Source organism: Centroberyx gerrardi, chromosome 1 (assembly GCF_048128805.1).
Source record: "Centroberyx gerrardi isolate f3 chromosome 1, fCenGer3.hap1.cur.20231027, whole genome shotgun sequence".
Classification (NCBI taxonomy): Eukaryota; Metazoa; Chordata; class Actinopteri; order Beryciformes; family Berycidae; genus Centroberyx; species Centroberyx gerrardi.
Window position 1 is genome coordinate 17,333,589 of NC_135997.1, and position 15,527 is coordinate 17,349,115.

The 15,527-nt window shown below is 41.2% G+C and overlaps 2 protein-coding genes across 4 annotated transcripts in view; one reads left to right on the forward strand and one right to left on the reverse strand.

Moving 5' to 3' along the window:
* Positions 1–645: 645 nt before the first annotated feature.
* Positions 646–8,999, reverse strand: gfod2 (glucose-fructose oxidoreductase domain containing 2). 3 transcript variants are annotated; one of them, XM_071910300.2, is made up of 3 exons: positions 8,929–8,999; positions 6,384–6,757; positions 646–4,636 (listed from the first exon to the last, which is right to left on the reverse strand). In XM_071910300.2, the coding sequence occupies exons 2-3, from the start codon at positions 6,634–6,636 to the stop codon at positions 3,735–3,737; spliced, it is 1,155 nt and encodes a 384-aa protein (XP_071766401.1). In that variant the 5' UTR covers positions 6,637–6,757; positions 8,929–8,999; the 3' UTR covers positions 646–3,734. The 3 variants fall into 3 exon arrangements, with proteins under 3 accessions (XP_071766401.1, XP_071766398.1, XP_071766400.1); XM_071910297.2 differs by having other exon boundaries at positions 646–4,642; XM_071910299.2 differs by lacking the exon at positions 8,929–8,999 and adding an exon at positions 8,716–8,876 and having other exon boundaries at positions 646–4,642.
* A 2,719-nt stretch (positions 9,000–11,718) lies between these two features.
* The window catches only part of thap11 (THAP domain containing 11), a 4,084-nt gene continuing 275 nt past the window's right edge, over positions 11,719–15,527 (forward strand). The window contains exon 1 of the mRNA XM_071910284.2: positions 11,719–15,527. This exon is cut by the window's right edge and continues 275 nt beyond it. Coding sequence (XP_071766385.1) covers positions 12,364–13,197 — 834 coding nt within the window. The 5' untranslated portion in view covers positions 11,719–12,363 and the 3' untranslated portion in view covers positions 13,198–15,527.

Genomic DNA, 15,527 nt, shown 5'->3' on the forward strand with positions numbered 1-15,527 from the left:
GGGGATTTAAACGACCAGTGTCAAAAGTCAAGCTGGAAAAAGAGTAGGCTACCACTGATATATACTGAATGTACAAAATATTAGGGACACTTTACACTGATGAGGTGAATCCAGGTAAAAGCGATTACCCCTTATTACAACTATACCACCAGGAGGAGATGGAGGTTAATAGAAGCAGATGAGTTAGAGAAGGATTTTTAACAACTGAGATGTGGATTGTGCAAAAGGGGCTTCAAAGATGTCTCTAATATTTTGTATATTCAGTGTTTAGTGATGACTCAGCCAAATATGATGTAGCCCTAACAATAATGACTAGGTTGTTAGCTTGCAGTTTAGTCTAGAACATACATTAGGCCTAGGCACAACTGGCAAGCACAGAATTTGTTTACCAAATAGGTATTTTTGATTAGTTTTAATTGTGTTTATGTCAAAATAGTCAAACTCACCCTCACCTGAAAGGGGGGCGGTGTTACAGAATTATTGCAGAGTTCAGCAGACTGAAGATGTAGATCTGCTTACTGAAAGCTAATGAGCAGCAGGTCTGTTTCTTTGTTTTCTGTAGATCCAATGCATATAGAAACGATCTAACCTTTACTCGACAGGCACAGAATTAATAAACTGTAATTCTTAACCAAAGAGACAAAATGAATAGAGCTGTATTTATTTGTTAAAGAAGCATCTGTCAGGGAAATGAACAGTACAGTTTCCAGAGCTAACGGTTTCCCAACTTAAATGCAACACAAGTTGTGCTCACAAAGCGATATCATCAGTTAAAACAATGCCAATTCTAAACAAGATAAATATTACAGCTTTATCAGAAATTCACAGGCTGAAAATACAAACACTGAACAGAACAAAACAGTGGGAAACTTTACCCACACCATTACATAAAAAATAATAAATACAATAAGTCTTCCCAAGACAGACAAATGTGATATTCATTTTGCAGTGAGCTGGCTGGTACAAGCATTACACTGCATATTAAATATGTGGCATATTATCAGGTATCAGTGCAAAAAAAAAAAAAAGCTGATAGGAGGAATCGAACTGTCTGATAACTCGGCTGGGATGTGGTTTAGTAGTGGTAAGTTTTATCATTAAACATTCTGCAGGCGTGTGTGATGTGCATTGTAAAGACACTTAATGTAAACTTGATGCACCATTTTCGTAAAGCACTGTTGGGATAGCGTGAGGTAAGCGTGTAACATTATATGCATTTATCCTTATCTGAACCTGTAAAAGTGCAACAAACCATGAGTCCTAAATAACCCTCTACTAGGGTTTGGCATTTGCATGGGTCTAGGTGGAGGACAGACAGATCTAGTCCTACCAGTATGATCTGCTACTGGTCTTTAATGGACATTTTGCTTCACTATACATCTACCATCCTCTGAGAATTAACTACGGCCTGTGTCTGAGCGTTATGGGGTGCGAGGGCCAATAATGTTCAGGATATTCAGCAGAACTGTGAGACGCAGTGAGTGACTACAGGTAAATTGTTGAACGCTTCCTATCTTTCAGTATTACTGAGGCCCTCGAGGACGCACACATTTAAACTCTCACATACGTCAAATCCAGTGGTTCTACTCAATCAAAAGGTTAGAAAGTAAGGTTCAAGCACGAGCAGGCTGCACCTTGTGTAAGGAGGGGGGAGGGCATGCTGGGAGAAGTCTTCACAGATGGTGGGGGTTTGTTTCAAAAACCCCAGTCTAGGGATTTTACATCAGTACATCAGTAATAGCTATTTATGCATAGATTGCATGAAACAAAACCTTGTAAAAATATATAAACTTACACCAATGGTTGTTATCACATGTAAACAAACCTTTTACAGTTTTAACACACATTTAAAACTCATTTCGCTGTCAAATACTGTCAGTCCTTGTATCAAAAACTCTGTCAATCAGTTCAGGAAATAAAAATGTTACCAGTTATACGAGATGTCTTTCTAGGGCAAGCTTTTGTTTTTGTTAATGAAAGAGTTAAGAATTGGGCCTTTAAAGGACGATGCCAGAATTATTATTATTTTTTTTGTTACTCCATTTTTTTCATAGCCTATTTTACACGACCCCTGGTATTTAAGTATTGGCTGATGTCACGTATTGTTTTTCTGTCTCCTAGAGTATCAAAGCAGATGCTAATGTCTTCTAATTTGGTTGAGAGAAGATTTTGTTAGAAGCAACTAGATTCACACGATTATTTAACCAAAACGACAAAATAACAATCTACTGGCACCCCTTGCAATTTTATTCAACTGCTTAAACTTACATTCAAAACTAAAATCAAACAAAACTTTAGATATCCACAGCTCCATTATTCTTCTTCTGAATGTTACTGGGGAGAGGAGGAGGTTCTCATTTGAATTCGGCCAGTGTCACCAACTACCAGCAGTGGAAGTACTTTGCTAATCAAATCACTGGCATGCCTTGATATTAATATTCATGTCTGAAGTGAACACTCCCTTTCAAACTAAGGTGCTGCTAGTGTCCGAAATGTAAACTTTAACATAAAAATATTTTGATAAAAAATATTAACATCTACATGTTCTATACAAGAATAATCATCAAATAATCATCAAAATAACATTTCAGTTGGACTTTTTAAACTAAGGAAAATGCCTGAATAAATGGCTTGGACAACATTTCTGATACCCAACAGTTACAATAACAAAACCCAGTGGTTCTCAAATGGTTGGTTTATGACCCCAAAGTGGATCATAGGGCTGTTATGAGAAGGTCATGGGCATCTGCCCGTAAAAACTGTCACACTTGTGGTTTAGTAGTGCAAATGTCTAAACCAACTATGATTTTCGGGACCTATATGATTATGAGAACAGATTACTGGGATCAGTAACATTGACGGTCAGGTGAACTTAACATTCAAAAAGCTGCTAAAAGGGGAAAATTCAAGCAGTAAGCTGGAGATTGGCCCTTCTCACGGCTAATCGCATCCTCTTGGCTGATCTCAAGGATGAGGGAATTGGTTGCTTGGTTTGTCCGTCTGTGACAATCGATATGGAAACAACTACTTTGTGCATTTAGCTAAAAATACAATAAAATTCAAAAATACATTACAGACAAGCTGCTTCAAGTGGGGAGGAACACTATGGTCAGACATCCATCCAACGGTGTTTTTTTGACTCTGCCATTTCCTCTTGGACAATATTTGACATAGGTGTGGCGCCTCACTGGCAGGTGACAACTCTGTTTTAGCAGGCAGACCTGTTTCACTTCCCCAGTCTTTCAAAAACGTAGTGAGAGGAGCTGGGACCATTTCTACTTTTTCCATGCACTCATTTTTAAGAAATTAGAATTAGGGAAAAAATGCTTGTATGCTATGGATGATACACACATCAAGGGGGCAGATAATGGCAGAGGTTGACAAACCAAGTAAACATTTAAAAAAAATTAAAGTGTTCTACCCAATGATATGTTGCTAAATGCTATGAATATGAATATATTTTCTGCTGAGAATCAGAATAATGGAGCTGTGATTAACAAAAATTAAAAACCGTTCAACAAAGCTGTAAGGGGAACAGCCAACCAGAACGTAGCTGGAGTAGCTGAGAATATTGAGCTACGTTTTCTCAACCAAAATATTCTCTTCAAAATGTGACAAAATGTGAAGATGTGAACATACAGAAATAAGCAACTGAATTAATGGGCAAAACATTCAAACCCAGTTTTGTCAGTTTTAACTGTCAGAGACATGTAGTAGTTGCACTGGGTGTTTATTTAGTTCTTGTTTCTTTGCAGAGCCTCACACAGGTTGTGGTTTGGATCTGGTTCCTGAGTCATGATCTCAACACACTCCCACTCTCCGCTACAGCTCGACCGTTTCACTGCCTCTACCACTGTCTGCACATACAGCCCGTCCTCAAACGTTGGCGCCATGGCAACCGGCCCATGTGCCCACGACCTGCGCTCCTCATGTGCCTGAAAAGACTGTCTCAGTGCCGTTACCATGGAGCTAAGCCCCCGGAGGTGAGGCAAGGGCATGTCTCGCACCTCCGGTCCGACCCACCCGCTGTCCCCTAGCAACAGCTCCTCGCCATTACACCCGTTGCGTTGTCCATAAAGTTCTGTCCCCCTGGCAACCAGTCTCCCTGTGGATCCAACTATCATCACCTCGTGCACAAAAGACCCCGGCATGTTGAAGTTTAGGGTCACGGTGCAGCAGACGCCCCCTGAGCCCGTCCCAGAGCCAGACCCTCCCATCAACATCTGGAAGAAACAGAAATCATCGCTTGTGACGCGGCGGATGCCACGGATCGACCCGTTCTGTTGCACAAAGGTCCGCAGTAAACCGTGCACACGATGGGCTCGTGCTCCAGTTAGATGACTTAAAAGGTCGATGATGGCCGAGCCGACCGTGTGCAGCCCGCCGCCTCCCATCAGCTCCTCGCAGGTCCAGCCGTAAGACTGGTCAAGGAGGCTGGGGCCATAGACTCGGACATCGCACACCTGCACTTCACCCACGTATCCCTCCACCAGCAGCTGGCGCATTGCAACAAAAGCTGGCAGGAAGCGCAGGGTATTACCCACAATGCTGAGCAGCTGGGGGTAGTACCGGGCTGCAGTCACCATCTTGAAAGAATCCACAGCAGTTGCAGCTTTCTCACACACAACATTCTTACCTATTCCTGCAGAGAGAGGGGAAAGGTACTGGGTTATTCCTCTCATTACAACAAGATGTACTGTACTGATGAGTATGCTACAGTTTTTCATATTAAATGATGCAATCTTGCAAATTTTGAAATTCACACCCACTATTACTTGCTTGTTTCATTTGGGCTGACTTGTATTACAACAAAAAAATGTCTCAACATTTCATTTCATACAGTATGTTACTCTGAATCATCTTTATGTTCTAGGTAAAGGTGGTGAGCATCATTTTCCATTCAAAATGGTTCTGCCTTTCTTGTTACCACGTTTTACATACATTTGAATGTGATTTTAAGGTGTAGGGTGGACTTTGCTCAAGCACTATTCAAGCAGTGAAGTAGATAGTTCACTTATAGATGGTATTTGAGTCCAGTTTCTGGGATTTGTATGGATATGTTTTATATATGTATGGATATATATGGAGCGCCGCTGACTTCAGAGCCTGGTGGAAGCTGGTGCAGTTGGAGAGGACAAGTTTTTTGGTGGGGACACACTCAGGAAGTTGGAACTAAAACAGGAAGCTGAGGTCAACACTCAGGAATTCCACTAGATAAGTTAACCTCATAGACGTAGCCGCCTCTGACATTACAGCGTGTTGATCATGTTTGTTTCAAAGTATTGCTAACAATTGGGAGATTGTGAGGGGGGGGGGGGGGGGGGGGGACTATCACACTATCAAAGTAATTAGGTGTTAGGGAGGGGGGGTGGGAAGAAGTCAGACAGAGCAGGGAATACACCCAGTGTGTCTTGACCAGTGGCTGCACTTTTCAGAATTACTCCTTGGACTGTGATCAACAATACTCAAGGTCAAGAGTAAAACCTGAGAGATTAAAGGGGGGTTAAAGGGGACTGCCACCCATTTTCAGTAGTAAAATATTCCTTGCTCTTTCTGTGATCATAGGAAAAATGTCTGAATTGGTTCCACAGAGTTGCGAGGCCCAGCTGGGTCGGGTCACATGAGTATCTTACATACTGTACATCAGATGCTAATTTGTCACACCCTAAAAGCAAACTGAGAGCTTATTTGAGTGTCTCTGTCCGAATTAGATGGAAAAGGTAAATTAACAGCCAGCCAAGTACATTTTTTGTTGGCTTTACTGTGTGTGCCGTGACGCATTAAGCTGGCGGTTCTCTCCGAATGTGCATGAACTACAGTGATGACAATTCCTTCGAGTCGAGACAGACCGAAACATAACCTTGATAATCAGATGGAGGTTTAACAGTCGGCTAATGTTGCAATGCCAGTAGTTTATACTAGATTGAGAAACTTTAGTCTGAAAATTATGAGTTACTGGGCTCGCTAAGCGAAACGTCAATAACCAGTCGTCAATAACCCCCCCACCCCAACGCTGCCCAAGTAAACTGACAACCTGTGGGAAACACTGTTCTTTCACCTGTAGCGGTGAATAAAACTCATGAAAACACATGAAACTACAGCTCACTGTCCTCTGAATCTCCCCCATCTCCTCCCTCTCCAAAGTGCCACTCTGGATCCGTTGGTTGTAGTAAAAGTAGACAGTGACTGTTAACATGCATGGAGTAACCAGCTATAGGCTATACTCCAGTTAAGGTCTTATTCAGGTTAAACTGTTTACATGAACCTTTGATACTAATAATACTAAATAAGCCTACTGTTTAACTGATATGACACAGTGTTTGGACAGCATTTGACATAGTGCTTTTTCGTGAGAGTGTATGTGTGTGTTTATGATCTTTTACCCAGTGCTTTGACAGCAATCTGCCGCGTCATCGAGGGTGGGATGTAGATGCAGACTAGGTCGACGTCTTGGTGCAGCAGGACATCGTCCGATCGGCTGGTGTGAAACGGAATGCTGAGCTCCTTCGCCAGACAACAAGCTTCCTCCTCGCTTCGCCCCCAGAGCGCGTGAACCTCAAAACCTTCTGCTTGCAACAACGGCACCAGCACTCGGGATGTGCTCCCTGTGCCGAACACACCGACTCCTGGCAGCATGGCAGTGCCACTCGTTCCGACTTCACGTCTGAACCATAGCCAGCCTCACCAACATCCCAACAGCCGACGTTTCACCTGTCTCTCGAGGCCTCTTGTTGTCCGGAAATCAAGCAGAGTTTACCTGTAAAAACAAATGAAGTGACCACACTGACACAGGAGAAACAGGTCGGGCGGCCCATACCAGTTTCTCTTATCAGCAGTCTGACAGGCTACTTCGATCGTGTCGCACCACATACTTAACATGCCATTCCTGAGATGTTCCACACCCAACACAACTCAACCATATCTGCCTCCACTGCAAGTGTAATTTCTGTGTATGTATGATCTTGTTCAAGTTAAACCGCCACTCATTTGGTGGCATATACTGTACAAATACTTATTCACAGGACGGAAGAATGCGTCAACGTTTATCTACTGACATAAACAACATTCTTCCTTGACTCAGAGCTGCTAGCCAAGTCAGATAAATATGAAACAGTGTATAGCTCAGCTCAGCTGAGGAATTCACCCAACTTCCCTCTCTTACTTTTGGTTGAGTGATTTCTTTTTTTTTGACTGCCATGGACCTGCAATTGTTGCTTGGAAATGTCAGTCATTTTCCTGACATGCTTTGCAGTTTAAAAGGGTCTGTCAGGTGAGGATTTCTGCTTCCCTGGCTGCTGCCATAAATGTTGCACAGGTGAAAAATACAATGCGTTCATTGCAAGATATTCAGGAATTGTTTCCACAATTGAGAGGGGAATGCGGTTACAGCATCCACACTTGAATGTGCTGACAATGAATAACATTTGTTGGCATAGCCTATATTGTGGTTCAAGTACTCATTGTAAGCTCCTGCAACTGGAAGTTAAGAAGTCGTAATTACAGTGCACTCAAGTGCTCTTGGAAATAATACAGGCTGTATTAAAAGTAGCTTTTGGTTGCTCTTGTTTTTTTCAAATGTGATTTTGTATTTGATGTTTTTACTTTATTAACTATAACTGATGCTGTACAACACAATAACTCTCCTCTAATTTTGGCATAGCATGTGGACAAGATACTATCTCAGTTTAGGGACACACCCCTTAAACATCACAAACAAGCTCAATTATCCTAAATTAGGTCGTTGCAGCCACAAATAGTAATAGGACACAGCAAAGAAAAATAGAATCTAAATAAGATTATAGACATATGCAAACAACAATTTCAACACTATAACATGTTTAGACATTTATAATTTGAAGGTATCAAATGTATGATACAGTATGGAACACAGCATAAGGAGGGTGTGCTAAAACACAAATTAACACTTTACTGAACTATCCATGTGTGCTGAGCTTGTAATTACGTATTTCCGACAAAACCATAGGTGCTATTGTCGTTGGGATAATGGTACGTAATGTACTTACGTGGATGCGACGGTAATATCTATATCAGTTGGCAGAAGCTGGCAAATATACTTCATTTGCTTCTGTGTAGCTCTAACTGTAGAGGCGTTATAAAACGACAGACACCGAAGGACGTGAGTGTGAATGTGTGTGCGTGCGTGCGTGTGTGTGTGTGTGTGTGTGTGTGTATGCACCTGCAACAGAGCCTGTGTCTCAGTTTGGGGTTTTAAAGATGAGGTCTCCCTGCAGATTGTAACCCTGGCCTCAGTACAAACCTCAGACATCGTGGCAAAACATACACTTACCAATTACATTTGCATTTACCCCACAGCAGCTAAAGCCCTCAGACGAATGAGAACAAAACTAGCCGTCTTGTATTGTTGTCCGGTCAGATAACAAAAGCTAAGCCATGCCACCACCTTACGCTGCTGTCGATGTCAGTAAAGGTTAGCTATCATGTTTGTGAGACCACTGAGCTGACGTACAGCATTTACAACTTAGTTAACTAACGTTAACACAGACGTAACTGCACGAATTAGCGTCCATATACATACTTAGCTAGCAAAAGTTAGCTGCTACCGGTAGCATGCGGTATTATAGTTTTTGATAGCACGATCATCAGCTAACGCTAGCTGGCCAGACAGTCGCAGCAGCAAACCAAGTCATCGTTCACAAAAACGAACCTATAGACTTCATATCTAACGTTACTTACGCTAGATCTTGTTCTCTTTAACCATGGGCAGGGACACGAGAAGAAATATATATATATATTTCACGTTAAGGCTTACGGGGGCGACACTAAATCTAGAGAGAGCAGTGTGAAGGAAATTTAGCTTTCCAGTAAGTATAAGAGGGACAACAATTAAAGCATTCTCAAATCATAATCTGAGTTTAAACTAACCTAGCCAGAATAACGTTAGATTACCTATTTCCCCAGCCAACATCAACGACGACGATAGGTGCTCCGCCGGGCGCTGCCCAGTTGCTAGTGGTAACTTCAGTATGATGTGTGAATCAGAGATAGTTGGAGTATGTGGAGAGAGGCCACCACTGGAAAATTACTTTAGGGAGACAGCCTGACGCCATATGGTTGTACGTTAACACAGAAAACATGGTGTCGGCTAAACACATCAACGCACGTTAACGGAGCGAGTTCCGTCTGAAACTATATTGCATGCAATAATCATAATAACGCCCGACATGGATTTGAACTTCTGTTTTAGAGGGTTAATCCTCCAGCAAGTGCCTATTTCAACACTCATATCCCACGAATCTCCCATGATTCATTGCGCGAAGACATGCTATTTATAATACGATGCACTCACTAAATTACACTAAAGCTAATGCTAGCTACTCGGGGCTCTTTCCTTTAACGCTCTTTATTTTAGTGTCAAGCTGCTAGACGAAATAGTAACAACACTTCCTTTCTAATTTTTTCATAATAATTGTCCTCATCATGATAGTCATCGCATATAACACCAAGTACCAATATGAAAAAGAAAGCTCATATTTATGGATAAGTGTATTAAATAAAAATGCGTTGTCTATAAATTAACCTTTTAAAGATTGTATTTATAGCAATAACAATATATGCTAAAAGGACATACACATAACTGCCAAAGGCTCAACAAAGAAGATTTAAGGCATTAATGCTCTGGAGATGACGGTGCTTCTATGCTGCACTGCAGACAGAAGATTTGAAATGTCAGCAGCACTGACATCTGCATTTCACCACCACTATCGGTACTATATCATATTTTCTATAGAGGGAAATAAAGGTTTCCCCACGTACTGTGGCATAGTCTGCTTTTTATATCTGGAGAATAGCTACTTTATCAGCTTGACTATAGTGTGTCATATTTTGTCCATACATCTGCACATTTGTGTGAAACTAGCTAGCATTTTTAAATACTTTACCATGAAATATGTCGATGGCCCTTAAAAACAAATTGGATCTGATGTGTCAGGATGGTCTGACAAGCCACTTGAGGCGCATTGTGTTTGAAACCCCAGGCATCTGCCTCTTCCAGTGTGTTTCTGCATGAATTATCTATCTATCTATCTATCTATCTATCTATCTATCTAATGAAAGTAAAAAAATCTTTTGCAAGTAGTTTGCTATCTATTTGTGTTTAAGTCATCAATTTCTTTTCTGTATTTAGCCTAAAACATTGACATTTCTGTCTATTCCACAGTTCTAACTTCCTACTTTTTCAATCAGGAACTTCCCTTAAGTATTTTGATATAACTTATGTTGTTCTAAATTGGACCCAAATACTAATGTCAATTTCCAAGCTCTTATTTTGAAGGCAAAATCACTAAACCACAAGTCTTATTTCTGCTAGTTTCTGCTAGCTTGGCACATCTGTCTGACACGCTCATGCCTCCCTACCTGCGTGTCATCAAAACTAACAAGTGAACACATGCTTAGCAGTTACATGCTTTCTAGCTGTGAGCATCTTGGCACCTGAAAATATAACAGTGAATCACCAATAATAGCTCACTGCTACAACTTAGAAACTAATGTTACTGCTAACATACACTTAGCAAGGCCTACTACTGTAACTTTACATCCTCAGCAAGGATTAAGCTCACTTACAACAAACAATATGTAAGGTGTCCACCTACATATTACTTATTTCATTTAATGGTAAATAAAACATATTTAAGTGATACATGATTTAATTTGAAAAGTGATGATCTAAACTCCATGTTTCTATCATGTATATTTCAAAAGTTCTGAATGATCACATCTAAGCATATTCAAATAAAAATGATTAGCTAATTCCCTTGCTGCGTGTAATCAAAAATAGTTGTTTTCCTGCTACAGTTTGACACCACAACTGTGGATATCGATCAGTATCTTCTAAACTATCCACTACAAACACTTATTAGTTGTAGAGTAGTTTGGGCTTATTCCCACCTATTTTTTGCTTATATATTTCTTCTAAATTTTGGATGGAATGCATGCTGGAGCCTATCCGCATGCATTCCATCCAAGATTTAGCAGAAATATTATTCCAAACCTTACCTTTAATAAGTCACTGAATTTCTTATAAAATGATTTTTTTCCCCCTCAAAGTATCCAACTTCCTCAAACAAGATTTGTTTTCCTGGTTAACTGTACATAAACAGAATGTCCTCCTCATAGTGCTTTATAAGGAAACAACAAAAACATCAAATATAAAAACAAATAATTTTTATTTCAACAATGGTTGTATAGTATGGCAGAATTGTGTTTGTCTCACATGTATTTAAGTAACAGCTAAAGAATATGCCATAGCTTTGATGCAATACCCAGAAGTGTTAATCAGACTCTTTCAAGGAAATTCATTTTAACCCGAATATTCTCCTTGACGGGATGTGTACCAAGGATAGAAAGTGCAAAGTGATTATTATCTAAAGAAGTTGTGCAGAGATTCAGTTTTCCCTCATGGAAAAGTATAGGCTACTGGAAGTCTAAATTTAGTAATGCAGACAAAAAGTGCCCAATTGCAAATGAAACCATCATTTGTGTGCTTTGATTGTATTTGCACTAAACTTTTTAGATGGACCTTGAACATTTCTGTTTTAGATCTATTGGTGTAAATCTATCAACTTGATAGAAAATATATTTTACTTTTACTTGACCAACATCTAAATAAGAACATTGTAAATATGATGATTTTTTTTTATTATGTGTGGCAAATATTACAGAAATAAATGTAAATGGGTGAATGAAAAGCCATTTTTGTTCTTAAAATACAATATTATTTTAAAATACTGCAATGAGTGGTAAAGCAAGAAAAAACCCTTGATGTTTATGAAGCCATATGCATTTCTATTTAATTATAGGCTACATATAATGTGTATAGAGTTATTGTTTTTTTGTGTTTATATTTCATAACTGCATTAAAAAGTTGGAAAAAGGTAACTTCCGTCCATATTTCCTTTAACTGAACTCAGATTTCCGTTACCGACCAGCAGGGGCGGTAGTTCACTAACAAAAATAGGCAGGAAGGGCAAAGAATTATGGGACTTGTAGTTCCGATTGGAGGCCGTTGAGCTTCATAACATCGCGGAGAAGAACAAAACAAAACATTCACCAGCGAAAATAAAACAAAAAATGATCTCGAATTAAACAAAATACACGCCTCGCACGGTCTGTGTCAACATAAACACGAGTGGATTCAGTCATCGTACCACGAAGAGCAGGTCGCCGTTTGTAGAAAATAAACAGGAAGTTGTAAGCATTGTGGGACGTGTAGTTCCGCTTGCAGGCCGCTGAGCTTGATAACAACGCGGAGAAGAACGAAACAAAAATAAAATAACCAAAACTTAATTAAAATAACAGATTTGCAAGCTCCGTGCTGAAATAAACATGCCTGGGTTCACCTGCTGTGTTCCTGGTTGCTATAACAACTCGCACCGGGACCGCGAGCTGCGGTTCTACACATTTCCTAAGGATACCACGCAAAGGGAGATTTGGCTGAAGAACATCTCCCGGGCCGGGGTCAGCGGCTGTTTCAGTACCTTCCAGCCCACGACGGGACACCGAGTCTGCAGCGTTCATTTCGCCGGCGGGAGGAAAACGTACAACATCAGAGTGCCGACCCTGTTCCCTCTGCGGGGAGTGAATGAACGCAAGAGCCGACGGGGCAGGGGCAGGGGTAGGAAAGTATCCGCGGCAATTCCTGCCACCGTTTCAAATCCCTCCGGTATTGTCATCACTAACGTTGTGTCCGCCGCTGCAGAAGCCGCCGAGGGCAACGCGGGCAGCGAGACGGGCGACGACAGCATCACCGTCGTGCAGATAGGCCAAAACGGCGAGTACATAGGCACGGCGCGCCTGCCCGCCCAGTCGGAGGGGACCTGCTACACCGCGGCGGTCGGGAGCTCCGCCGACCCGACCGTCGACGAGTCAATTGACACCGTGGCCATCGTCCACCAGCAGACCGTGCAGTACCTCAGCGTGACCAGCAGTCCGCTGGACCACTCGTACTCTCTGACCACCGGCACCACGTCGGCCGAGCTGCTGCGGAAACTCAACGAGCAGCGGGACATCATCGCGCTGATGGAGGTGAAGATGAAGGAGATGAAGGCGACCATCCGCCAGCTCCGTGTGACCGAGGCCAAGCTGCAGGAGGAGGTGCGCGAGCGGGACCGCCTGCTGTACGGAGCCGCCACGGCTTTTAACGTCCGGAAGAAAATCTGATCGGTGAAACCAGCGATGACCAGTTACAAAGACTCAAAACTTCGGGAGATGACACCCAGAAAACTGAAGACAAAAGATCAAGCCCTATTTTCTATAAACCGACGAGCGATGACAATTTATTTTCAACAGTAGAGATAGCTAATTTTTAGTAGGCCTAATGTAAAGAGTTGGCTGGCTAGTTATGTAGCTGATAGTAATAATCCCATTGCTAATCACTAGAAACATGCTCAGTCCACTTGTGGTCCCAAGTGCGCTACTGGCCTGCAACTCTACCGAGGTCAATAACTATTTTATCCATTCAACTGAGAGTCATAGTTTGCACAAAATTACAAATTATCCAGGCTTACGTTTTTATAACTGGACTGATGAGAGGACACGAAATGCCAGGCATGATGTCTGCCTCCTGGGTTGCTCTGTTAAACGGCATCTGCCTGTTTCTGTGTGATTCATGTGCCTGTGTACGGTCAGATATTTCACCACACAGAAGCTCAATGACTGCATCTCAACTCTGTTCCTGAGTGTTTTATGCACAGAATGTTACATTCATTTACGAGTTTTTGAACTTGGCCTGACAGCTATGCCCTACTCTCAATTTGAAGTAAATTTCATTTTGAAATATAGCTGGTTCACGCTGAATTATTTCTCAATGCATCAAATGTGTCCTTGATGTGATGATTTCAATACTATTACAGTAACAATAGGCTGTGTGTGAGACGATCCTGTGGTATTGTGGCTCATCTCTCAGCGCATCTTCAATGTTAACTCAGCCCATCATGGTTAAAAACTGACTGGCTAGACCGCAGTTATCTGTGACGGGCTGTTTGGACTGCTGTTTTTAAGTGAGAAGAGGCAAAAATAGGGCTTTCCACTAACTTGTGGTTTTTCTTTGATGCCAAGTATGAAGAGTAATTATGTCCTTGGAGATATTCAGTTGTTTACTGCAGTGAGTTGTGGAAAAAGTGATGAATTTTGCATCGTATCAAACTGAATCAAACTAATGCATCAAGAGTTGTGATGGCATCGAAACAGGAACCCACTGATCAAAATTGAATCACAATGTTTCTGTCATACAGATATTATGCACCTGTTGAGCCAAGTTACACACAAATTGGTGCTTAGGTACTCAGTTAATAATAAGAGCACAGTGTATTTAGTCCAAGAGGGCACCTTAAACCTTAAATACATGGGATATGATGAAAGTTATAATGAAGTGTACAACCTGCCATCTTAGCTGTTAGCTGTTATCTTAGCTGTCATGTAGGGAGAGATTAGTCATGAATGAAACTGAAGGGATTGATTAGGAGACACTTAAAATTTCAACTTGAGTCTGTGAAACTGACACCAATATTGAGGTTTCAGAAAAAGTGAGAGTAGTCAAGGGGTGTACTATTGTTTATACTGATCTGCCTGACTGTTACATAGAAGATTGGTAGGAACTACAAGCGGTAATGGCTAAAATCTGTGCTGACAGCCTGATTTTCAGTTGGCAGGAGGCTCAGAACATGCCTGGGTCAGATGTTGCAGCATGTTTTACACCCTCTAGATGGCAGTGGGATAAAAGCTTGAGGAGTGGAGCTTCACTGGATTTAGCTTTCATTCTATAAGGCCTAATTTACTTTATCTGTTCTGTTCGCGTGTTTGTGTGTCGGTAGCTTGGATGGTCATTTGCTTAATTGTACTAACATATTTTAAACATTGAAGTGTTTGATTTTATGTGATGTGAACATCAAGGAATAATGTAGTTCTTCACGCCGAGCTTTAACAGCATAGTTTTGAACAAATATATGGTATATGGGAATAATGTGTTTAATGAAACACAGAAAGAGGGAGAGATGGATGAATGGATAGAGCATTGGAGAGAGGGAGGATCCAGATCCTAATCTCATCTGGATTTATTTTTTTTTTTACTCCCAGCAGAGTTGCATAATGCCTTAATCCAGTGCTGTCAATCAAACTTACACAACTCGATCTTCCTTTCCCATTCTGACGACCATTTCCCCAACAGTCTTTACATTCAGGCCCTACAGTAGCCTCACACTGTTGTCAGTTTGTCTCTCACCCTTTGAGAGTAATTATGTAATGGTTATGATGTAAAACAAAAACTAAAAGTTGTATGCAACACAGTTATACATGGTCCCAAAATACCATCCAATAATATTAGTGTTTGGCATCAGATTAAGTATACACAGAATGACATGTTTGATACCAAAATGAGACAGCCACCAACTGAAAAATGTGACACCTGCTCCTGTAAAAAGGTTTCTGGCCTGATATTAAAACTCACTATGGATTATTATTGAAGGTATTATTTTGCTCACAAAAGACCCTTG